Consider the following 25819-nt stretch of genomic DNA (forward strand, 5'->3'; position numbering starts at 1 on the left):
GTGCCGAATCTTCAACAACATCATGAAGCTATTGGGTGGCACCAACCTACGCAACGTAGCATAGCATGACCACACTATTCGAAACACAAAAGGGAATCACAAAACAACACAAGAAAATGGTTTATTTCTTTACCCGATGGGAGAAATGACACTTTCACCCGGCTCCAGAGGCTGCCTTCCCTCGCCGCCATCAAGATCCAGGCGAATAGAGGCCGTGTGCAGCCATGGCAGATGTTGTTTCTCAGTTATGTGTAGAGTCTACATTGGTAGACAGGTTGGTCGCTGCCCTGTGTGTTATCATGTTCCATGATGGTGGCGTGTTGTTACGTTTCTTGCCCAGCTACTTAAAACCAAACATTTGCTTCCTTTTTAATTAATCAAAATGACAAATCTTTTGCATTGTTTTAAAAAAGAGACAACAAATGTTTACTGGAGGGGGATGGCAAGCAAATTATCTTTGCTGGCAGTTTTAGTTGTAAAACAAGATCGAACGACGACGTTTTAAACGAAAATTGTTTACAAAGGGAAATTGCCATGTCGTCTGAATAAACTGTCAGCTCTCCTCCCTCGCTCTCAACTAAATTTGCCGGACGAACATTCGCAAATGCCACCCTCCCTGGTGAAGGTTCGCCAGTTATGGACGTTCAAAACAAATGCAAATCAATCTAACTATCATGTACTCCGCGGAACGACGTCGGCCAAACAAACAAATGTTTTGCACATAACCACAGGCGGAATGGGCCGGATGGACGATGCAGCTAGCCGAGCTTGTCAGGCCGACTTCCTTACTGTCTACTACAACAAGTTTTGTCCGGCTCTGGCGAGGGAGGGACGATGACGGCGGCGCGCCTTCGCCTCGCTCCAGTGCTTATAGTTCTCGCTAGATGGTCCACAGATCTGAATGTACTTTTTATTATTTCTGATGTTCGTTGCACTATCATGTTTAAATATAAATAAATCAGAATTTTCTACAAATAAAAAGAAGAGCTTGCCAGGCCGAAAACTAGGAGCGCCCACACAAAAAAACATATTTGAACCGGAACGGAGTGCACGCTGACAGACACTGACTCCACTCAAGCACGTGCTCCTACGTGTTATCCTACGCAGAGCCAACCCCGATGGATCTATCCATGCCTCCTCTTATCCACCTGTGCTCTGCCGCAGCGCCGGCCATCCCGCCCGCCCGCCGGTACCGGCGCTCGTCTCAAAACCGCGGTCTCGCTTCCCACCGTATCAAATCGCCTTTCTCCCCGCCCGCCGGTTCTGCGGTTTCCTGCAACCTATAAATCCAGCCGGAGAACCGCACCTGTCTATCCATCTCATCTCACTCACACACTACTACTACGGATCTCAGCCAGGAGTACTCGAGTTCACTAGCTAGCTACTAGTTCACTTCCTTCGGCACCAAGCTCTCTCCGGCGAAGATGTCCACGGTGACCCGCTCCTACCTCGACCAGAGGCTCGCCGCCGCCCAGCGCTGCTCCAAAGGTACTAACCAAAACGATATCATGGCCCGCCGGTCCTCAAGGGCACATTGCAGCTTTCTGTACTGTCTCTGCTGAAACTTGATCATAACTAAAATGTCTCTGTTGATCCGGAACTGCAGAGGCTGCCATGGCGGGAGCCAAGGCCGCGGCCGTCGCCACCGTCGCTGCCGCAGTCCCCACCGTAAGTAGCCATTCAGTTCTTAGGCGAAATCCTTGCACGGTTCATAGCATGTCTCATGAATGCGTTGCCTGTACTGTAATTTCAGCTGGCGAGCGTGAGGATGCTGCCGTGGGCGAGGGCGCACCTCAACCCCACCGGGCAGGCGCTCATCATCTCCACCGTCGCCGGGATGGCCTACTTCATCGTCGCCGACAAGACCATCCTCTCCATGGCCAGGAAGCACTCGTACGAGACGGCGCCAGAGCACCTCAAGAACACATCCTTCCACTAATTAGACACTTGATTAGCCAGTGCCAATAAAGTGTGTACGCAGGCCCGTACGTGTCTTCTGAAACATATAGTAGTATAATGTTGAGCGAGGCGATGGTTGCTGTGCGGAAAGGTGGTGTATAACCCTTTTCTGCGAGCAAGCACTAATTATCTGATGATTTATGATGTAGTACTCCATAATAATGTGGCCATGTTCCCCATCGTACTAGTATCTTTCCAAAGGTCATGAATCAATAACAACCATAGTTTTGATTTTGTACAACTCTGCTTCAAGTGCGCAAAAGACCGCCTACTCCTGCCCTGTTCTGTTCCGAAATGCACGTGAGCATCATGCCGCTTCAAGCACACGTTAAGTCTTCTGCTATGGTTTTGAAAGGATGTTTTTGAAAATAAAAAATTAGCCATTTTGGGACAAGCTTTCTATACTACTACATCCGTCCTGGTTTATTGGTGCTCTTCGTATTTTATGCTAAAATTTGATTATAGATTTAACTGACAAAATATTAATGCATGTCATAAAAAGTTATATTGTTACATTCGTATTTGAACATAATTTTCAATGATGCTATTTTTTGTGACATGGATTAACATTTTGTTACTTAAATTTATGGTCAAAATTTGGCACAAAATATTAAGGAGACCGATAATCCAGGACTGACGTAGTAGTGGTGTACCCCGTGGGTTTGAGGTGTTTGTCCCCAGAGACCGGGACACATCAACATTTTTCTTGGTCGGGAGTCAGATGAAATGCATTCATATCATATCCGCGTGTAAGTGTGCATTGTCTAAATACTTGAAAGAAAACCGACATGTCTAGAAAACGCATTGAAGTCCCTAGACTTGGGCTCAATTTAAGGTTGTAAAACTATGTGCATTGAACTAGTTCAATAATAGCTTATGACAAAATGCTTGTCGGAGAAATGGATGTATGTAGACGTATTTTAGTCCAGATGCATCCGTTTTTATCCATTTCTCTGACAAGTATTTCCAGAGGATGGGAGTACGAAATAGGCAAACTCTCCTGGAGCAAACATTTTTTTTATGAAACACAATTGTGTTGCATTTCATTGATGATGAAGAGGAAACATTACCATTTACCAAGCCCTGACTGAGCACACAAACACACGACATCACACACACCAGCACCCCGAGGGCCAGTTCTTTTGATGGCTTCTAGAATAAGCTGGAATAAACTGCCCTACCCAGCTTATTCTAGAATCCTAGGCTTCTAAAAAAATAAATTCGGTTGGGCTTATAGAATAAGCTCGGTAGGGGTAGCTTATTCTAGAAGACCAAAAAAACCCACCAAAAGAAGAACTTGCGATAAGCTCGATAGCAGCACACTTGCACACCAACAACACACATGACACAACATAACTGCACTAGAGGCAAAGCAACATCAACTCGGCTGTCGGCTCCAACGATCTCGAATCATCAACCAAACAATGGAGTTTACCGATCTCCCTCGTCATCTAACCAAGCAAAGCAAGTGCCTTTAGCATTGGCTGTTTGGTTGCCACCCAACAACACCCTTCGAAGAGAGGGGATGTGTCGTACAGGAATGAGATGATAAATATATGTCAGCAGAGCAAACATAATAGTAGAAAAACTCTACATGCTTTTACTAGTTTATAACGCTAGCATAAAAACACAAGTTCAAGTTAAACAAAATAGATATGTTATTTTTTTAAGTTGAAAACAAGAGAGTATGATTCATATTGATTTATGCGCCAAGATTGTTGAAAAAGAATGAGGTAAATACTCTAGGAGTGGCCAAAAAAATTGCGCTCGATGGTCACTTTGGTACCTAAAATTGCAAAATACATGTTTCTGGTGTTCTGACTCACCACATCGTGCAAATATGGTGCTTTTCCGTATATGATCACTGACCACATATAAGGACGGACGCTCCACATAACACAAAGTCTTTGGGTTCGTTAAATAAAACACCACCTATTGGTGTAATCCGTTGCAACTAACTCTAATCCATCATTTGATTATGTTCACATGATTTCTAATAGGCGAGTCCCGCTTGTAACTGCACACCCGGCAAAAAAACATGTCACATCAGCCGACTTGGGCTAACTAAAATTTCTAATATCCTCCAAAATAATGGTCAACATTAATTCAAAATTTGCTAGATCTATACTTGGTACATATATGACACATTGGAATTCTTTTACTTCAGATGTTGAATTTTGAAAGAAAAAAAAACTGATTGAGGCAATAAACTGTCATATCTCCAAAACATGTGCAAGTAATCTAATATTTTTCTTAAATCAAATCAGTTTTAGATACATACACAATTCGTTGATTTTTTTTATTTTTTAATGTAAACACCAAAACTGCCTTGTCAGAATAAGTTTTGCCCAGCTCCGGTAAGGGAGGGGCGATGACGGCGGCCCGCCTTCGGCATGCTTCAGTGCTTATAGTGGTCACTAGGTGGTCTATAGATTTGTATGTAATTTTTATTATTTCTGATGTTCATTTTACTGTCATGATTGAGGATGAATAAATTGAAAGTTTTCTCGAAAAAAGAAAACTAAAGCTGCTCGGTAGTTCTTATTGGCCGGCCGATGACAATGACAATAATTTTTTTACCACGTACGCACTTACAAGCTAGATCCAATCCTTTGAAATCATGTCAGCGTACAAACATTGAATTGTTGCGCAAAAGAAAATCAAACAATGAGTTAGAGCTTGTTGCAACATGTTACACCAATAGATGGTACTTAGACCCTAATAAAAAGAAAATAGATGGTATTTAATGCAACGAACTTAAAAATGGAGAGCAGGTCTCACACAGAGGACTAGTCCGGACGGGCAGCACATGCCGCCGGTTTGGCCCGAAAACCGGGGACCGCCGCTCGCCGACGGAGGATAACGAGCGAAACCGGTGGCACCTGCTCTGCTCTGTTCCGTTTTTTTTATCCTAGACAAGGAACAAACGCCTGATGTAGCAAAATTATCTATCTATTGTGATCAGATAAGCACTGTGGTGGCTAACTTTAGATCGATCGAGATCTCCCTTTTCTTGCCAGCTTTTGTTTGGTGGGTAAAGAAAGAAAGAAAGACGAGGGAAGGAGCAACAAACAAACATCATCCAATCCTGTGGACTCCCATACCACAGTTTTGGATAGCCGGAAAGCGTGCTCTGCCCACCAACCCAGTTCAACACTCAGGCGAGTGAGCAGAGCAGCGCACCCACGGTTTGCAATCAAAAATCAAAACCGTGCGTGGCCGCCACCTTTTTGCTCGCTACAAATACATGGCCGGCTCCTCGTCTGGAAGCATCAAGCAACAACCAGCCAGCCAGCCCATCTCATCCCATCTCACTCGATCACCGCACTCTTTGTGCTGAGCCGTTTCTGCACAAGAGATCATGGCGAAGATGTCGTCGACGGCCACCGTCACCCGCGCCCACCTCGAGAACAAGCTCGCCCTCGCCAAACGCTGCTCCAGAGGTACATAGTAACCAGCAGGATCCACTTATTTAGAGTTCTGTTCGGCCAAGTTGTGTAACCATAGTCTGACACTAGCAATGCATTTCTTTTTCTTAATGTTTCCCAGAGGCGACGCTCGCCGGAGCAAAGGCGGCGGCCATCGCCACCGTCGCGTCTGCGGTCCCAACGGTGAGCTCCTCCGTCCGGGATTTGTTGATTTTCATGCACGTTGGTCTGGTTTTCATGACTGAACTGTTTATCGTGCAGCTGGCGAGCGTGAGGATGCTGCCGTGGGCCAAGGCGCACCTGAACCCCACCGGCCAGGCCCTCGTCGTCTGCACCGTCGCCGGGATGGCATACTTCGTCGCGGCAGACAAGGCCATCCTGTCGCTGGCGAGGAGGCACTCGTACGAGAGCGCCCCCGACCACCTCAAGGACACCTCCTTCGCTGGCGCCGCCGCCGCCGCTCGTCCCCGTCCGCCGGCATTCTTCAGGCCTTGATCTAGCGTCCTGCTAATGTATGATACGCACGCTTGTGCCCTTGTGCGTATTCTAGAGAACATGTGCTTTACATCCGTGTACTGAATAAAACTGAGGGCTCGATATCCTGGTTTCCGATAAGCGGTGTACGACAGACTTCATATCTCGACGAAGAAGATGGGATCACAGAGCTAGCCGTGAGGCCGTGACTATCACAGCAGAGAATCTAGGCGGCCCGACACGTTAAGATCCTAAAATGTCGGTCGTTTGTTTACAGTAGAGGTACATAAACCTGCGTGGTAACTTGAAACAAATGCAAACAACTAGCCCACGAACTTGAGATCCGAGTTCAATTTCGTCCAAAATCACCCAGACGCCAACACGTTGAGCTCTTTTTTCGGCTGTCCATTAAGTGAGGCAGATTGCCGGCCATGGAGAGAAAAATTCGAAATACTTTCGGAAATACTAACGCCCACACGTGTGGGCGTTTGCATCTTGCCCACACGCGTGGATCAACGTCCGTTTGTGTTTGCACGAATCTTGAGATGTTTTGCCAGATTTTTTTATGCCACGTAGGGCGGGGCTGGCGTGTGGGCGTTGGAGAGTTCGCCCACACGCCAGCAGCACGCGGTTTGCCAGCTGCGCCGTGTGGACGGACTAGTTTCTGTCCACACAGCCACCACCTAGTCCATGCGCGTGTGGGCAAACTGCTTTTCGCCCACACGACGCTCGTACGTTGTTGGATGACAACTGCAGTTACACGTACGTGGCAACTAGGTAACACAGATGGCAACTATGATTTGTTGCTAGACGGCAACTGCAGTTGCGCGTACGTGGCAACCAGATAAACACACATGGCAACTGTGATTAACCATACATGCCAACTATGGTTGGACCACACGTGGCAACTAGATAAACACACATGGCAACTAGTGTTTGACCATATATGACAAGTAGTTAATCACACACGGCAACTATGGTTTGATTACACGCGGCAACAACATAAATTAGACATGGCAACTATAGTTAACCTAAACAGATAGGGTTGCCATGCTTTTACAACTACATTTGCCATCCCGGATAACTACATCTGCCATCCCGGATGGCAACTAAATCGTCATCCCGTGGGTACCTAACGTAGCTGCGCTAGGACGTGTGGGCATTTTTACTTCGTGCCACACGCGCGGGGATGAGTAATACTTGTTGGGCGTGTGGCACGAAGTAGCTGCGCCCACACGTGTGGGTAATTATAATGTTCGCCCACACACATCCCCTTGGACTGCCTCCTGCTCATGCTACACACGGTGTGTAGGCAGATATCTAATATGCCACACGTATGGGCGTTATCTGCGTCCAATACTTTACTATGAAAGATACTTCGCACAATAAATACCAAGTCAACATAATTATTTTACTACCAATAAACTCTGCTGGCGGGTGAGGTCGCCGCTAACGACGTCCACCGATTCCCTCGCCTGATGATGACCTGAGCAGCTGGAAGACGGCCCGCTGCCGAAGGTTCTCGCGGAGGCGGTGCGCGGCGAGGGCACGGTCCGGGACGAAGTGGCAGAGGCACCACTGCAGCCGGTGGCCGAGGTTGGGCATGCAGACCGGGCGGCGGTGCCCGATCCAGCGAGCGGCCGCGCCGGCGTAAGCGTCCGACGTCGGCATGATCAGCCGCGACAGGAGGCCTCCCCGCGTCACCATGTTGGTCACCATCTTCGTGTCCACGTACAGCGGGGCCTGGCACTGCACGTCGATTCCTTTGCCCCTGTACTCAACGCAGAGGCTGCGGGAGAACTGGGAAACGTACCGCTTGGTGGCGGCGTAGACGGAGTAGAGCGGGTAGGAGGGCAGCGCCTCCGCCGCGCCTGAGCCGATGTTGACGACGGCGCCCCTCCCGCGCTCCACCATGCCGGGAAGCACGGCCGCCGTCACCTCCGTCACGGCCCACAGGTTCACCCGTATCATTCTCACCCACGCCTCTGCGTCGGCCTCGTGCAGGTACGTCGCATGCGGCGTCGCCACGCCGGCGTTGTTCACCAGCACGCCCACCTCCAGCCGCTCCACCGCCTGCCGGAGCCGCCCCATCGCCTCCTCCCCTGCCAAAACACGGTCGATCAGTACAGCACGTACCAGTACCACGTACGGTAGTTCCTTGAGGAGTGCTGCGTGCGTGGTGCTTTCTTTCACCTTGAGGCGTGGAGACGAGCGAGAAGTCGAACTGCACGGTCTTGGTCAGCACGCCGTGGGTGTCGGAGGCGGTTCCGGCGATGTCCTGGAGCGCGCCGGGGTCGCGGCCGACAAGGACGAGGTTGAGGCCGCGCCGCGCGAGCTCGAGGGCCATGGAGCGGCCGATGCCGGACGTCGGGCCGGTGACGACGGCCCACGCCCCGTAGCGGCGGCGTAGGTCCTTGGGCCCGCGCAGGCAGAGCGCGAGGCCGGACGTGTGGAGGAGGCGGTACGCGACGGCTGCGACGTAGAGGGCGCCGAGGATGGCGAGCGAGACGAACCATGGCTCCTGCTGCCGGAGCAGAGCGAGAGCCTCGGCGCACATCCTCCCCCACGCTCTCTCTCTCTCTCTCTCTCTCTCTCTCTCTCTCTCTCTCTCTCTCTCTCTCTCGCGTGCGCTGGCTCACCTGCGCGTGCTAATGAAGTGTTGTACGGCCACCAACGCCATACTTACTCCTACCAACAAACTACCTGGTGTTGTGGGTCTGCTTCACATTGATCATCAGTCAACGATTGATTACAGGCCGGACCGGACGGATATTGATGCCGCAAGACTCACCTCTTTTTACCTGAACTAGTTTAATGCCCGTGCGTTGCCACGAAAAGTAAAAAAAAATGTAGTGATCAACAAGTAATATAATTCTCTCGCAAAAAAAGTAATATAATTCAGAAATGTGATGGCTAGTGGTTTTTATTCATATAGCGAAAACCTTTTTCTCTCTCCGGCTCGTTTCTTCTCGGCAATTCACGTGTCTCCGAAAGCACCCTTCCCTTGCACGCAGATGAAGAGACATTTTTCTTGTCGCCCCTCCACCAACATTCTCGCTGCTTTGTTCGACCGAGCGGACAGGTGACAGAAAAATCGAATTTGGGAGGCGGCATTGGTGGATAGGATGAGGATTAGGAAGGAGATGCAGTAGCCGAGAAGAGAAGAAATATTTCAGGCATTGGATGTAGGTTTAGGTTTATTGCCCACCATTGAAATTTAGAAGATGACAAATCAGGAATACTCCAGAATTTCAATTACCACCATACCAAATGTTACAGCACACTACTGAATCCTGGCCCCTTTCTGAACTTTCACAATCAAAAGTTCGAATAAACACTTAGACAAAAATTCACATTTTTTCACACTCCGTGATCTGTGGCCTGAGTAGTACTCCCTTCATTCCCTTATACAAGGCCACAAACTCATATTACAGGTACCAAGATAAAATTTAATGACTCATTTGCAAGTCAACTTTTCTTTTCGTTAACCGGGATCATTAATGCACCACAAGCATGCAACGAATGAATGGGAAGGAAGTGGTTGAGTGTCATTATGACTACATGCATGTAAGTATTAAAAAGTTGCTATTACGAGGAAATATCATTAATTTTTGCCTCGGTTACTGTTGGTGGCCTTGTATTGATGCAAAACGTATTTTTGATAGTGGCCTTGTATAAGGCTGCTCCCAATGGACCGGTGCTTAGATGGGGTGCTAAGCATATTAAATAGCTTAGCAACCAAACTCACCAATGCATAGATGCTTAGCTTCTTGTAGCTAAGCTCCCTTCATTTAATGATTTAGCTACTAAATTCTCTCATGCATTGGTGAGTTTGCTTCATTTAAATGTTTTGCCTAGGTTCGCGCGCTTGGCATTGGTTCTTCCTGGGGCCATCAAACCCATCTCTCTCCTCTTAATTTCCTTGCCACATCAGATTTTTCGTCTACATGGCATGCTTAGCACCCGTACAAGGTGGAGCATTGGGAGGGGCCTAAGGGAATGGAGGAAGTAACAACAATCCACAACCCATGGCCATGAAAACAGGTTTTATGTATTTAGAATTCTAGACGCAGGTAGTAGAATAATCATATGTACGCTCTTATATTTATTTACAAAGAGAGTATTTCCTACCAGCTAGTAAAGCATATGCAAATCCAAATTCAGAACTATACATTTGCACTAACTCGCACTTCCATACACAAACAAATGCAATCAGGTCGGCCTGAGATGTCTTCTATGGAAGAAGCACGAACAAGTAAATTTTACAATTGCAGATCCTCTCCAATTCCTCACTTTTGTTTACAAAAGAAATTCAGAATATACAGAAACAATCCAAGAATTTGAGTCCAAAATAATTGGATTGTCCAACATCATTGGGTAAGTTGCCAGCTTGTTGTTGAGATATTGACTTTCTCAAAATGACGGAATAAGCAGCGTAATCTTTCAACTGAAGAAGGCCAAGGCTGAAACCAATGTCTCTCCGAAAACCGACTTTTAGTTCTATGAAAAAAACACAATAAAAAAAGAAGAAATGATACAAATTATATTTAGGTTTACATGAATTGTAATATATTGTTTGATTACATAAATCACAACTTATATTATCTGATTGTATTTGATCAATTATATAGGAGTCACCCTAGTATCCACTAATTTTGTTGTCTTTACTTTCAGTTTTAAAGATAAATATTATATGGGACAAAAAAAACCTATTTCCTCTCAAAATCTATTAAATGCATCAGTTGTAAGTGTGAAAACCCCATATAATTAATGAGTGATAAAACACATGCATTCCTGTGAATAAAACAAAGCAGAATTAATTTACTACGGCCTATGGATTGGCCTACTCTATTTTACTGGACAATCATATATCCTATATTATTATTTTTGCGGGAATAATAAATCCAATACGGTGTTAAACAGTGCCCATACAGAAGTGTGTAAAACAATTAGCTGAACATGGATCGCCGGTCTTAATTTAGTAGGGTGTGCCTGAGTTTCTTCTCACGTTCATATGCAGGACATAGGAGTCCATGTTGCATTGTTGCTACATTTCCCAAAACAGAAGCATGTGAAAGCTAGCTACAAACATACTCTTGTTAGAAAAAAAGATTATGGTGCAAAATATTTAACACATCATTTGATTTAGGAGGGTTCATTTGACACAAATCACACCATTGTTCAGTTCCGTAGCAACATCTATGTGTTAGGCCTTCTCACAACAGCACTCTCGGCCACAAAATGCTAAAACATCCGTTGGGTCAGTGAATCGAACAACTGGCGTGCGCCCGAGGAGACGATGGGGATGCCTGCATCTACCTGCGAAGCTCGGGGAGAGGATGGACGAGTGCCGCAGCTTAGGGAGGATGGCAGGAGCAGCCGAGGGCGCTGGAAGTCAGGCGGCGTCGGGGATGAGGACGCGCGCAGTCGGGACAGAGCTGCTGTCGTCGAGTACGTAGGCTGTGCGGAGAAGACGACGAAGGCAGCACGCCCTATACGGCGGCCCGCGCCATATCGCGCATGGGGCGGAGGCTAAGCGGCCAAGCGAGGTCCCTACAGCGGCGGTTAGGTGCCGGGGGCCGCCGCTCGCCGGAGTCGAGGGTGGCGGAGGTGAGAATTGCCACCGGAACGGCAAAGCCCAGCGGAGCTCCTGTTCGTGCTACCCTGAGTTGCGGCGCCGCCGCCGGCGAGGATGTGTAGCGCGTAGCCCGCGGCATACTTGCAGCGGTCGGCCTCCAAGGAGATGCAGGAGGGGGCCAGAGGAGACGGCGAGGAGAGACGGGAAAGGGGGCAGAGGAGACGAGGTCGTGGTGTTGGTAGCTACGGCGGCAGAAGGCACCCGAGGCATTAGGGGCAGCCGTCGCCGGTAGCGGCCGGCGCGCAAGATCGGAGTTCCATTGCTGGCTAGAAGAGAGTAGCGGGGGATGGATCTGGATGGGTCTGGAACCGAGAGACAGAGGGGTTTTTTGAAAATAATATGGAGAGAGTGGCGGGGTCTTTTTGGAAAAGCGCCAGAGCTCGCATCAGATGCATTAGATGCAGATCGGACGGTCGAGATTGGTAGATGGTAGGCGCACCATCATCACCGATTGTGCTTTTTATAGGAGTAGATATGTATACATCCAGTGAACGTCGGATTTTTAGGCATGACAAATCAAACCTTTTTGAGGCAAATTTTTTAGCCATAAAAAACGTTCGATTTGCCATGTCTAAAAATCTGAGCATTTTTAATTTCTTTCCAAACTAAAACCCCTGATTGTATTCCAAGATTAGTGTTGGGGGACCACAAGATAATACTCCCCCTATTTTTTATTTAGTCCGCATATTAACTTTGATTAGAGTCAAGCTTTGTAGACTTTGATAAAGTTTAAAGACAAAAATGTTTTTTTTGCGGCGACAAAAATGTTAACATATATAATAACAAATCAATACTATTACATTCATTATTGAATGTACTTTCACATCATATAGATTTGTTAGGGTAAATGTTTATATTATTTTCTCTAAGATTAGTCAAAACTTTGCAAAGTTTGACTCCAGCCAAATCTAATATGCAGACTAAATAAAAACGGAGGAAGTGCATTGGAATACCACAGCTGGCATCTAACAAAAATTTCAAACATGTGAAGATATACGTGTACGAAGACACACAAGCAGCACAAATACAACCTGAAGCTTTCTGAAGCCACACATGTCCACCAAAAGATGCAATATGTCCAAAGATCGACGCCACGTCTGACTGGAACCACACTCCGGTTACCACCAGAACGACGGCGGGGACAACCATCAGAGAGCCTCTGTTTAATCCATTGAGTGTTACTCCGACACAGGGGATGATGGCCGTGCACATGTGCCGAATACCGCAATAGCACCCGCCGACGCCATAACAGAAGAAGAAGCACTTGTGACGGCGAGAGAGCAAACTTCTTGGACGAAAGGGACTCCAACTAGAGAGCCAAGCAACGCCAACGACGAGGCTGGTACGGATGGGCTCTCCCAGGAACCGCACAGCGGGCCTCCAGGCTTGTTTGTGGTCGAGATCGATAGCAAGGACCGGCCACCTACCGGTACATATCCGGACAGATGGTGTCGTGGAATTGTCACGGCAGATGTCCTCGAGTTAGGACTTAGTCGTGGGACAAGAAACACGAGGGTTTATACTGGTTCGGCCCCTTACGGTGAAGGTAAAAGCCTACGTCCAGTTTGAGGTGGTATTGATTAGGGTTACGATCACCAGGGAGCTAAACTGCTATGCCCGGCTCTCGATGAGATTGTTCTTGCCCCTAAACCGCTGCCGGGTCGTCCCTTTATATAGGGAGGCTGACGCCCAGCAGCCCTTAGAGTCCCGGCCGGCTCATAAGAGTGTCCGGCTCGGACTCTCAATCATACTTGCCTTACACTACAAGTTCTACCATAATAATGATTGTAACTATGGGCCTTAAGCCGTATCCGGGTCTTAGCCCATCTCTGGCCCATCGTCTTTAAGCTTGGCTCCGGGCTTCTGGCAACGACCATACGAGTAACCCGGCCCCTCCTGGCGGGTGACTCTAAGATCTATATCCTCAACATTAGGCCCCAGATTGATTTGAGCCGGCTCATATCAATCTTCAACTCTTCTGACAGAAAAAATCTCCGGCTTACCATTCATGTGAAAGCCATAACCCGGAGTGACGTCATCCTCTGGACTCCGGATAATCCGCCGTGACGTCATCCTCCATTAAGTCCGTTTTTTACTCCGCCAGATCCGCAACGGATCTTTGCTTTTACTGTCATTCCGAAAATCGAGGCGTCGTGGGGGGAGATAACCACGCCGTGGTCTCCTTGAATCTCACGCTCCCTTCTTCCTCCTCGCGCCGCTGCCTTTCTCACTGAGCTCGCACTCCGCCGCCGTCGTCTCGCCTCCGGTCTTCGTCAACCTCGGCCGCTGCATCACCCTGACTCGGACCAGATAAACGGCGGCGACTCCCGCACCTCTTCAGCTCCGGTAAGTTCTCACCACCCCGTAGAGTAGATCTGCCGTAGAGTTCATCCACGTTCTTCGTGTTCGTCACCATTGCCCGCAAGTTCGGTAGTTCTCCTAGTTACTGCTCCTGCTTGATGTTAGTCCTGCATAGAACTAGTGCGGTGGTTGTTTAAGATCCATTTCACACGCAAGTAGCCTTCCTTGAACTGCATAAGAACTCTGTTTGAACCCAAGAACTCCCTCACTGCTGTTTCTAGGTCTAGAAATTTTTTCTTTTGCCCGACCATTTTAATCCAAAAAAGTTACTGCAATATGTGAAACCTGTTTTACCACACTTAGTAAAAACTGCAACCATTGAATCTTGGCGGCTTACAATTCCGGTTTAAAGAAACCACGCGACGTAGAATCTTCCGGCTTAAAAGGAAACCATGCTTCGTAGAATCCTCCGGCTTAAATAACCCACTGTATTTGAGTATATACCATTAGTCCCCTTCATAAGCCGCCACCGTAGTTTTGAACTGTAGATCTCCGGCTTATAATTAACCCGGACATTTTTCCTTTTTGTCATAGACCACCAACTTTCACCATGCCTCCCAAGGCTCCCATCACTTGTAACTGGATGAGGTCCAACGTCACCAACGAGACCCTAGCCAATTTTGTTAAGTCCGGATATTTGCCTAAGAAGGAAATCATGTCCTACCGTGCCCCTGACCCGTCGGAAGAGAGACCACGACCAAAGGACGGGGAGGTAGTGATTTTCGCAGATCATATGAGCCGGGGCTTCGCACCGCCCGGCTCAAAGTTTTTCAGGGACGTGCTCAACTTCTTCGACTTGCGGCCTCAAGATATAGGACCCAACTCCGTATCCAACATCTGCAATTTTCAAGTCTTCTGCGAGGTTTACCTAGGAGAAGAACCTAGTCTGCTGCTCTTCAGAGAGCTTTTTTACTTAAACCGCCAGAATGAGTGCGCCAACGGGCCAAGTCTGGAGCTAGGTGGCATTTCCATCCAGCGGCGTAGGGACTGTCTGTTCCCTTATGCAGAGCCGCCGAGCCACCCCAAGGACTGGAACATGACTTGGTTCTACTGCCAAGATACGTCCCCGGCTGACGAAAGCCCGCTGCCCGGCTTTCGCCCAACACGTCTAGAGCCGACTCACCCACTGTCGGACAAGCTGACTCCAGCGGAGCGCCAGCCTCTGCTTCCTACTATCAATAAAATCAAGGCCCTCCTGGGCAACGGTCTGAACGGAATCGACCTGGTCCGGGTCTGGATCTCATGGCGGGTGATCCCATTGAGCCGCCGCCCCGGCTTAATGTGTGAGTACACCGGGCGAAAGGATGACCCTCAGAGGCACAGTCGCAATGATCTTCCAGAAGACGTTGCAGAGGAGGAGACCAAGGCTCTTTTAAACGAGAGCCTGGCAGACTGCGGAAGGACCGGGTTAGCCCCCTTCTGCAAGACCAATCCAGCCCCAGCGGTAAGCCGCTGACTTTAACTTTTATCTTCGTCTGCATATAACCTTCATCTGAACCGTTTTAAGAATCCATCATTGTATTTTTCAGGCTGATGATAAGTTCTGGCGGGTCAAATATGACCATGAGGCGGCCAAGAAAGCCAGGAAGGCGAAGAAAGCCGCCAAGAAAGCCGCCCCTCGCAAAAAAGGAAGCAGGCCTACTGCTTCGGAGCTGATGCAATTAAGCGACAGCTCCGAGTCAGAGGTAACTCCTGAGCATTTAAATCCTTACTATATTCACTGTTTGTTGCTGTCCGCCTTATCAATACTTGCTCATTGACAGGATGACACCGGCGCAAGTAACCCGGTGGTTGAAGAGGTAATGTCACTTTCCTCCGACTCGGAGCCCTTGCCACAGCTGAAAGTCCGAAGGGTAACCCGGAAAGTAAGCTTTTCACATCCTTTAGCTCACCAAGACCCTCAATTTATTTTGAAGCGACAGGTTCATGAAAGCCGGCGTCACACCCGGACCAACAAGGACACCGATCTTTCCGCCGGGTTACCCGACGCAACAAGGAAGCGTCGAACTGAGGTTTTTTCTCACTTGTACCGTTTTCATCCGTTGGCGGGTGTTATCCGTCAGCCACTCAATTCTTCTGACTCCAATTATCAGGAGACCTCCCCTTCTTCGGGCGACTCTATGCAGTCGAGTCTTCCGACGTTCAAGACCGCGCCCGGGTAATGACAACCATCTCACATTATACTTGTCTGTACTTACTCTCTTTGTGCTGAATGTTTCTGTCCTTTCAGCGCCCAGGCAAAGCTCACCAAAAGAGCGAAGAAGACCAGGTCAGCCGGAGTGCCGGACTTACCTGAACCGGAGGTGACGGCTCAAGAGCCGCTAGCTGCCTCCGCCCCCGAAGCCACCACTCTAATGGACACGGCACCTGAAGCCACTGCCCCAACTACTAAGGCAACGACCAAAGCTTCGGTTAACCCGGAGGCCTCCGGCTCAGCTCCGCCAGCAGACGAACCGGACGTGGTAATCACCCGGACGGAGTTCGTTGAGCCGGGGAGACCGACCGTGCTGGCCAAATGCTCCGCGAAGGGGGAGTTGCTGCAGCCCCACCGGGTGAACCTGGACCTCTCCGACTACACCAACTTGAGCATTGGAGAGCTCGTCTCTGGCTACATCAGCCAGGTGCACAAGAGCCGGGACGCCGAGGTCGCCATGGTCAACCAGATCCAGCAAAAATCTGAGGTATCCTTCTGCTGTCCTCTTACTTACTGCATAGTTACCTTTGCCATGCTAGCCCCCAAGTCGACGACTTATGATTGAATATGTTGTAGACTTAGGTTCCGGCTTACTCCAGTGAGCGGGCAGTATGTAGAAAGATACGTTCAATATGCATTAGCCCCCAAGTGCCAAGTGTCTTTGCTTGGAAAGTGCTTGGGACTTATATAATAACTGCTCATGTCATAACCCGGAAATTTATACAGGCTGTTGGTAAGAAGCTAGAGGCGGACCTTGTGGATCTCAAGAGCCGGCTGAAGATGCAGGAGATGGAGACCCGGAAGGCAAACGCCAAGTTTGTATCCAGCATCGCCAGTCAAGAAAAGTTGAAGACCGAGTTTGATGCTGAGAGAAAAGCCTGGGCCGAAGAGAAGGCCGCACTGGTGACCCGGGCGGAACAGGCGGAGAAGGCTCTCTCTGAGAAGACCGTCGAGCTTTCCGGCCTAAAGCACCAGGTTTCCCAAATGGTGGCCGCCATCTTCGGTAAGTCGCCTCACCGGCTTTCACCAATGTCAGAATGTTTATATCTCATGATTCATCGTTGTCGCCGGCTTACTTGATTCTGTTAAACAGGTCCCAGAAGTGCCAACCTCAACCAGAGCGTGGTCACCAAGCTAAAGGCCGTGTATACCCTGGTGGAGCAGCTCTACACCGGGTCACAGCGTGCCTTAGCTGTGGTGGCCCTATCCAACGAGGTGCCAACTCATCTGGACGAAGTCCTGCGCCGGCTCGCTGTTCTGCCTCAGCGGATCCAAGAGCTGCGACGGGCCTCCGCGAGAGCTGGAGCATTCGCCGCGCTGAGCCGGGCCAAGGCATTCCTGCCGGAGCTAGACCCGGCAGACATCGCCCTGGGTTATCCAAGCCTGAAGGAAGACGGCTCAGCTTTCGATCAGAAGGACTTCGCGGCGTGCGTGAAGGCTGTACGCCCGGTGGCCACCCTCATCGAGAATGACACAGATCTGACCAAGTACCAGCCGGGTTATGACGCGGAGAATCAGAGGATTCCAACTCCTCGCTATGAAGCCCTCAACCTGATCCCGCCGTCTCGTCAGCACACCTTCGCCCCGGAGATTGACCCGGCCGGGTTAATTGACGAGGAAGCCCAGTTCGAGGCTCTCAGCGGCAAAGACTGGAAGTCATCAACCTTCCAAGTCTTGGGATCAGCCGGAGGAGAGGACAGGAACGAGCCGGAGACTTCCGCTCAGCGGGCATCGTAACTCGGCTGTCGGTTTACCAAACAATGCTCCACCCTTGTTAGATTTGATGAGTTTTGTAATAAAGTAGGTGGAACAGTCTATCTCTGTCGTGCCATCGTGCACGTATTGAATGCCAAGGTCTTTTGAAGTTGTCTCTTTAATGTTTCTCCGGGTCATAATCATCCCCTTGTTTTTCTCAACCTCAAAGAGGTACCTTTAAGTATCCTGCATAGAAAGGCAAATCACAAGTCTCAAGACGGCTTACCGCCCTGAGAATCAGGTGTCTTGGATAGATAACCCGGAATATGAATCAAAAGAGACTGGTCCTCAATTATCTCCTTAACACAACCGTAATAACACACTTAGCGGCCTGTAAGCATACTTCCGGTTTAAGTAACCCGGGAACAAGGTTGGTATCTTAACTCCGATTTACCTGTCGTAATGACACCCATGGCGGTCAACTAACATGGTAAACCAAAGTTAAGCTGGCAAAGTGAGACCCGGCCGTACACACCTTGACATAATCAGAGTTAACTTGTGATAGAACATAAGAACTTAGGAGCTTCCGGTTCGAATACGACCAGAGACCCGGCCGAAAGGGGTTAAGCTAAGATTCGGATACGATCACATAGCCCCCAGTGGGTGTGGCGATGCCAATCAAGAGGGTACCGACAGCTATGTTCTCTTTGGTTCGAATACGACCCATGTTTGAACAGGAAGCCCCCAAGTGATTTCAAGAATTGTTTAACGACGCTGATTCGAATACGATCCACGTCGGTTCTCAGAGGGGTTAAACTATGATTCAAATATGATCAAAGGTAACTTCCCAATGAGCTCGGCACTTTGCCAATCAAATGGGTATCGACAGCTATGTTCTCTTTGGTTCGAATACGACCCATGTTTGAACAGGAAGCCCCCAAGTGACTTTACTGCTTACGGCTAAATTCGAATACGATCATAAGCCAGATCCTCCTTGAAATCATCATGTAATCTTGCAAGAAGAACAACACGTGTATATTTGGAGGAGAAAAAAGGACAGAGGTCCTGCTTTATTGCTTACCATAATATATACATGGCTGAGAGAAGTATGCACACCACGAGAGCCGGTGGCTCAAGTGTAGTAAGGCCGAAGCTGAGCTATGTTCCACGGCCGACGGGTCTCCTCCTCCGATTTACGTGAATCTTTGTGCTCCCGAATGTCAATGAGGTAATATGACCCGTTGTGCAAGTTCTTGCTGACCACAAAGGGCCCTTCCCAAGGCGGGGATAACTTGTGCGCATCTGTTTGATCCTGGATGAGCCGGAGCACAAGGTCGCCTTCCTGGAAGACCCGGGATTTGACCCGGCGGCTATGATAACGGCGCAGGTCTTGTTGGTAAATTGCTGAACGGGCTGCTGCCACATCACGCTGTTCGTCCAACAAGTCAAGAGCATCTTGGCGCGCCTGTTCATTATCCGTCTCAACATAAGCCGCTACGCGAGGTGAGTCATGACGGATGTCACTGGGGAGGACTGCTTCTGCTCCATAAACCATGAAGAAAGGCGTGAAGCCTGTGGACCTGTTAGGAGTAGTGTTGATGCTCCATAAGACGGAGGGCAACTCCTCCACCCAACAACCCGGCGTCCGTTGCAAAGGGACCAAAAGCCGGGGCTTGATGCCCTTCAGAATCTCCTGGTTAGCTCTCTCAGCTTGACTATTGGATTGAGGATGAGCCACTGAGGAGACATCAAGTCGGATATGCTCTCGTTGACAAAACTCTTCCATGGCGCCTTTGGAGAGATTAGTGCCATTGTCAGTTATAATGCTGTGCGGAAAGCCAAAGCGGAAAATCACGTTTTTCAGAAATTGAACCGCCGTGGCTGCATCGCACTTGCTAACTGGCTCAGCTTCCACCCACTTTGTGAACTTATCAACTGCCACCAAGAGGTGGGTCTTCTTATCCTTGGACCTTTTAAAAGGCCCAACCATGTCAAGCCCCCAGACCGCAAAGGGCCAAGTGATTGGGATCATCCTCAGCTCCTGAGCCGGCACATGAGCCCGTCGTGAGAACCTCTGGCAACCATCACATTTACTGACCAAGTCCTCTGCATCAGCATGAGCTGTCAACCAATAAAAACCATGACGAAAAGCCTTGGCCACAAGGGACTTTGAGCCGGCGTGATGGCCACAATCCCCTTCATGGATCTCACGCAAGATCTCTTGACCTTCCTCAGGGGAGATGCAACGCTGAAATCCTCCTGTAACACTGCGATGATGCAACTCGCCATCAATAACAATCATTGACTTGGCCCGCCGGGTTATTTGCCTGGCCAAAGTTTCATCCTCAGGCAACTCGCCCCGGGTCATGTAAGCCAGATATGGCATTGTCCAGTCTGGTATGATATGGAGAGCCGCCACCAGTCGTGCCTCCGGGTCAAGGACAGCCAAGTCTTCCTCCGTAGGCAACTTAACCGAAGGGCTATACAGGATATCCAGGAAAGTGTTAGGCGGCACCGGCTTTCGCTGAGAGCCTAGCCGGCTTAGGGCATCAGCCGCCTCGTTCTTCCTGCGATCAATGTGTTCTACTTGGTAGCCCTGAAAGTGCCCAGCAATGGCATCAACTTCGCGGCGATAAGCCGCCATTAGAGGGTCCTTAGAATCCCACTTGCCTGATACTTGTTGAGCCACCAAGTCTGAGTCACCGAAGCATCTTACCCGGCTCAAGCTCATTTCCTTAGCCATCCGAAGACCATGGAGCAAGGCCTCATACTCGGCCGCATTGTTCGTGCAAGGAAACATCAACTGCAGCACATAATGGAACTTGTCACCTTTAGGGGAAGCCAATACAACGCCAGCCCCCGAGCCCTCTAACTGCCTGGACCCATCGAAGTGAATAGTCCAATATGTGTTATCCGGCTTTTGCTCAGGCACTTGTGACTCTGTCCAATCATTGATGAAATCCACCAAGGCCTGAGATTTAACAGCAGTGCGTGGCACATATTTGAGACCATGAGGTCCAAGTTCTATAGCCCACTTAGCAATTCTCCCTGTGGCCTCTCTGTTTTGGATGATGTCACCAAGGGGGGCAGAGCTGACCACAGTGATGGGATGACCCTGAAAATAATGCTTAAGTTTCCGGCTCGCCATGAACACACCATACACAAGCTTCTACCAATGCGGGTACCGCTGCTTGGACTCAATGAGCACCTCGCTGACGTAATAAACCGGCCGCTGAACCAGATGTTCCTTACCCGCCTCCTTGCGCTCTACCACAATAGCCACACTGACGGCTCGTGCGTTTGCCGCCACATATAGTAGCAAGGGCTCCTTATCAACCGGAGCAGCAAGGACTGGGGGCTCTGCCAGCTGCTTCTTCAAATCCTCAAAGGTGGTATTAGCTGCATCATTCCAGACAAAGTTATCAGTTTTCTTCATCAACTGATATAAGGGCATGGCCTTCTCACCCAAACGGCTTATAAACCGGCTTAAAGCAGCGATGCGACCCGCCAAGCGCTGAACGTCATTTATACACGCCGGCTTAGCCAGGGAGTAGATGGCCTTGATCTTCTCCGGGTTAGCCTCAATGCCTCTGTCAGAAACCAAGAAGCCCAACAGTTTGCCTGCAGGGACACCAAAGACACACTTGGCCGGGTTAAGCATCATCTTATAGACCCGGAGATTATCAAAGGTTTCCCTTAAATCATCTATCAGGGTTTCCTCTTTGATGGACTTAACCACAATGTCGTCCACGTAAGCGTGAACATTGCGCCCGATCTGTTTATGAAGACAGTTCTGTACACAACGCTGGTAAGTCGCCTGTGCACACTTGAGTCCAAAGGGCATAGACACATAGCAGAAGGCTCCAAAGGGAGTGATGAACGCCGTCTTCTCCTGGTCCTTAACTGCCATCTTAATCTGATGATATCCGGAATAAGCATCCAAGAAACTTAAGCGTGCACAACCTGCCGTAGCATCAATGATTTGATCAATACGGGGAAGGGCAAAAGGATCAGCCGGACACGCCTTGTTCAAGTCCGTGTAGTCCACACACATCCGCCAGGTGCCGTTCTTCTTGAGTACGAGCACCGGGTTAGCCAACCACTCTGGGTGAAAGACTTCAACGATAAACCCGGCCGCCAAGAGCCGGGCCACTTCTTCACCAATAGCTTTCCGCCTCTCTTCATTAAACCGCCGAAGGAACTGTCTGACCGGCTTAAATTTCGGATCAACATTGAGAGTATGCTCAGCGAGTTCTCTAGGTACACCTAGCATGTCAGAGGGTTTCCATGCGAAGATGTCCCTATTCTCACGGATGAACTCGATGAGTGCGCTTTCCTATTTTGGATCCAGATTGGCACTGATGCTAAACTGCTGAGATGAATCTCCTGGAACAAAATCAACAAGCTTAGTTTCATCAGCCGACTTAAATTTCATCGCCGGCTCATTCTCCGTAGTCGGCTTTTTCAGAGAGGTCATATCTGTTGGGTCAACATTGTCCTTATAAAACTTCAACTCCTCTGTAGCACAAACAGATTCTGCATAAGCCGCATCGCCTTCCTCACACTCCAGAGCCACTTTCCGGCTGCCGTGAACCGTAATAGTCCCATTTTGACCCGGCATCTTGAGCTGTAAGTACACATAACACGGCCGCGCCATGAACTTGGCGTAAGCCGGCCGTCCAAATATAGTATGGTATGTACTTCTTATCTTGACCACCTCAAAGGTCAATTTCTCCACCCTGTAGTTGCTCTCATCACCGAAAGCCACTTCCAATTCGATCTTGCCGACTGGATAAGCCGACTTACCAGGTACCACACCATGGAAGATAGTGTTTGACTGGCTGAGGTTCTTATCAACAAACCCCATACGGCGAAAAGTCTCATAATAGAGGATGTTGATGCTGCTGCCTCCATCCATGAGCACCTTTGTGAACTTATATCCTCCCACTTGGGGAGCCACCACTAAGGCCAAGTGGCCCGGGTTATCCACCCGGGGAGGGTGATCCTCCCTACTCCACACTATAGGCTGCTCAGACCACCGCAAGTAGCGTGGGACCGCCGGCTCAACAGCATTTACAGCCCTCTTGTGAAGCTTTTGATCTCGCTTGCACAAACTAGTGGTAAACACATGATACTGTCCACCGCTAAGCTGCTTTGGATTGGTCTGATAACCCCCCTGCTGCTGTTGATGACCCTGTCCAGACTGTTGATTAAAACCCCCTTGACCGTTCTGAGGACCGGAATTTGAGCCGCCCCCCGGGCCATGAAAGCCACCGGCGCCCCGCCGCCTGAGCCGCCGCCCGGGCCATTGTAGTTTTTAAAGGCCTTCATGATTGCACAATCCTTCCATAGATGAGTCGCTGGCTTCTCTCTAGAGCCGTGCCTCGGACAAGGCTCATTCAACAGCTGCTCCAGTGATGGTCCTGACCCGCCGCCTCGGGGAGGGGGCCTCCCCTTGCGTCGCTGGTTCTGGTTATTGCCTTGTGCGCTGGCATTGGCCACAAACTCTAGGCTGCCATCTGCCTTGCGCTTGCCTCCTCCTTGGTTCCCCGGGTTAAACTGAGGGCCCTTGCCATTGCCGTTCTTCTTTCCCTTCCCTGTCCTTTCATCATCTGAAGGGGGATCCTTGGTACCATCAGAATCGGCGTACTTGACAAGAGCTGCCATTAGTGTACCCATATCACTGCAGTCGCGCTTAAGCCGCCCGAGTTTCATCTTCAGGGGCACAAAACGACAATTCTGCTCCAGCATTAAAACTGCTGAGCCGGCATCCATCTTGTCTGACGAGTGTATGATCTCCTTAACCCGGCGAACCCAATGTGTCGTGGACTCACCCTCCTGCTGCTTACAGTTAGTCAAATCCACAATTGACATAGACTGCCTACAGGTATCTTTGAAGTTTTGGATGAACCGGGCCTTCAGCTCAGCCCAAGACCCAATGGAATTCGGTGGTAGCCCTTTCAACCAAGTGCGGGCAGTCCCATCTAACATCATGGTGAAATATTTGGCCATGGCCGCCTCACTGACCTCCAGCAGCTCCATAGCCATCTCATAACTCTCAATCCAGTGAACGTCGGATTTTTAGGCATGACAAATCAAACCTTTTTGAGGCAAATTTTTTAGCCATAAAAAACGTTCGATTTGCCATGTCTAAAAATCTGAGCATTTTTAATTTCTTTCCAAACTAAAACCCCTGATTGTATTCCAAGATTAGTGTTGGGGGACCACAAGATAATACTCCCCCTATTTTTTATTTAGTCCGCATATTAACTTTGGTTAGAGTTAAGCTTTGTAGACTTTGATAAAGTTTAAAGAGCAAAATGTTTTTTTTGCGGTGACAAAAATGTTAACATATATAATAACAAATCAATACTATTACATTCATTATTGAATGTACTTTCACATCATATAGATTTGTTAGGGTAAATGTTTATATTATTTTCTCTAAGATTAGTCAAAACTTTGCAAAGTTTGACTCCAGCCAAATCTAATATGCAGACTAAATAAAAACGGAGGAAGTGCATCGGAATACCACAGCTGGCATCTAACAAAAATTTCAAACATGTGAAGATATACGTGTACGAAGACACACAAGCAGCACAAATACAACCTGAAGCTTTCTGAAGCCACACATGTCCACCAAAAGCTGCAATATGTCCAAAGATCGACGCCACGTCTGACTGGAACCACACTCCGGTTACCACCAGAACGACGGCGGGGACAACCATCAGAGAGCCTCTGTTTAATCCATTGAGTGTTACTCCGACACAGGGGATGATGGCCGTGCACATGTGCCGAATACCGCAATAGCACCCGCCGACGCCATAACAGAAGAAGAAGCACTTGTGACGGCGAGAGAGCAAACTTCTTGGACGACAAAGGGACTCCAACTAGAGAGCCAAGCAACGCCAACGACGAGGCTGGTACGGATGGGCTCTCCCAGGAACCGCACAGCGGGCCTCCGGGCTTGTTTGTGGTCGAGATCGATAGCAAGGACCGGCCACCTACCGGTACATATCCGGACAGATGGTGTCGTGGAATTGTCACGGCAGATGTCCTCGAGTTAGGACTTAGTCGTGGGACAAGAAACACGAGGGTTTATACTGGTTCGGCCCCTTACGGTGAAGGTAAAAGCCTACGTCCAGTTTGAGGTGGTATTGATTAGGGTTACGATCACCAGGGAGCTAAACTGCTATGCCCGGCTCTCGATGAGATTGTTCTTGCCCCTAAACCGCTGCCGGGTCGTCCCTTTATATAGGGAGGCTGACGCCCAGCAGCCCTTAGAGTCCCGGCCGGCTCATAAGAGTGTCCGGCTCGGACTCTCAATCATACTTGCCTTACACTACAAGTTCTACCATAATAATGATTGTAACTATGGGCCTTAAGCCGTATCCGGGTCTTAGCCCATCTCTGGCCCATCGTCTTCAAGCTTGGCTCCGGGCTTCTGGCAACGACCATACGAGTAACCCGGCCCCTCCTGGCGGGTGACTCTAAGGTCTATATCCTCAACAGATGGGATATATTTTGGGACAAAATCACTGTTTTGACCTCGTGAGCAATCTTTGTCGCAAACTGAACTCGACATAAAAGTATTTCACGATCTGACCCTTTTAGCAATGTCACAACCCACGGCGTTGCGGCCCAACACAGAAACGCCAAGCAAGGTCGCGTTTATGCTCCACATAGAAACGCCGAGCTAGCTCGCGTTGCTGCCCAGGACAAGCTGGCATCGCTCGCTGACGTGGCATGCTGGAAACGCCAGGACCGATGGCGTTTCTAACTTGTGTACAAACGCCAGAGTGCATGGCGTTTTTGGCTTTGATACAGCGGCGGCAGAGGCCTATGTCGGGCGATGGAAAACAGTCCCACGCTGCAAATACCCAATTGCTTAATCGTGCAGCTGCACGATTCGGCGCGCGCGAGCGCACGCCGCTCGACCGTGCGATTCGACAGATCTGGACCGCGTGTTGGTAACGGTTCAGACCAGGAGGTAGTGGTGGGCCCCGCCCCATTAATTCAGGCGAAACCGCTGTTCGCACGCCCTCCCCTTCCCCTTTTCATTCGAAATCC

At 49.3% G+C, this 25819-nt stretch overlaps 3 protein-coding genes across 3 annotated transcripts; 2 read left to right on the top strand and 1 right to left on the bottom strand.

The window, feature by feature from the left end:
* The first annotated feature begins 1098 nt into the window (after positions 1-1098).
* LOC123166796 (early nodulin-93) lies at positions 1099-2197 on the top strand. The gene is made up of 3 exons (XM_044584596.1): positions 1099-1488; positions 1607-1668; positions 1754-2197. Exons 1-3 carry the CDS (start codon positions 1425-1427, stop codon positions 1937-1939), a joined length of 312 nt encoding a protein of 103 aa, XP_044440531.1. The 5' UTR covers positions 1099-1424; the 3' UTR covers positions 1940-2197.
* Positions 2198-5157: 2960 nt separating this feature from the next.
* LOC123166793 (early nodulin-93) lies at positions 5158-5999 on the top strand. Its single transcript, XM_044584592.1, has 3 exons — positions 5158-5402; positions 5509-5570; positions 5649-5999. Exons 1-3 carry the CDS (start codon positions 5321-5323, stop codon positions 5880-5882), a joined length of 378 nt encoding a protein of 125 aa, XP_044440527.1. The 5' UTR covers positions 5158-5320; the 3' UTR covers positions 5883-5999.
* A 1205-nt stretch (positions 6000-7204) lies between these two features.
* On the bottom strand, positions 7205-8464 carry LOC123166790 (very-long-chain 3-oxoacyl-CoA reductase 1). Its single transcript, XM_044584590.1, has 2 exons — positions 8055-8464; positions 7205-7963 (listed from the first exon to the last, which is right to left on the bottom strand). The coding sequence occupies exons 1-2, from the start codon at positions 8416-8418 to the stop codon at positions 7311-7313; spliced, it is 1017 nt and encodes a 338-aa protein (XP_044440525.1). The 5' UTR covers positions 8419-8464; the 3' UTR covers positions 7205-7310.
* Positions 8465-25819: the final 17355 nt, after the last annotated feature.

This window comes from Triticum aestivum, chromosome 7D (assembly GCF_018294505.1).
Source record: "Triticum aestivum cultivar Chinese Spring chromosome 7D, IWGSC CS RefSeq v2.1, whole genome shotgun sequence".
NCBI classification, from domain to species: Eukaryota; Viridiplantae; Streptophyta; class Magnoliopsida; order Poales; family Poaceae; genus Triticum; species Triticum aestivum.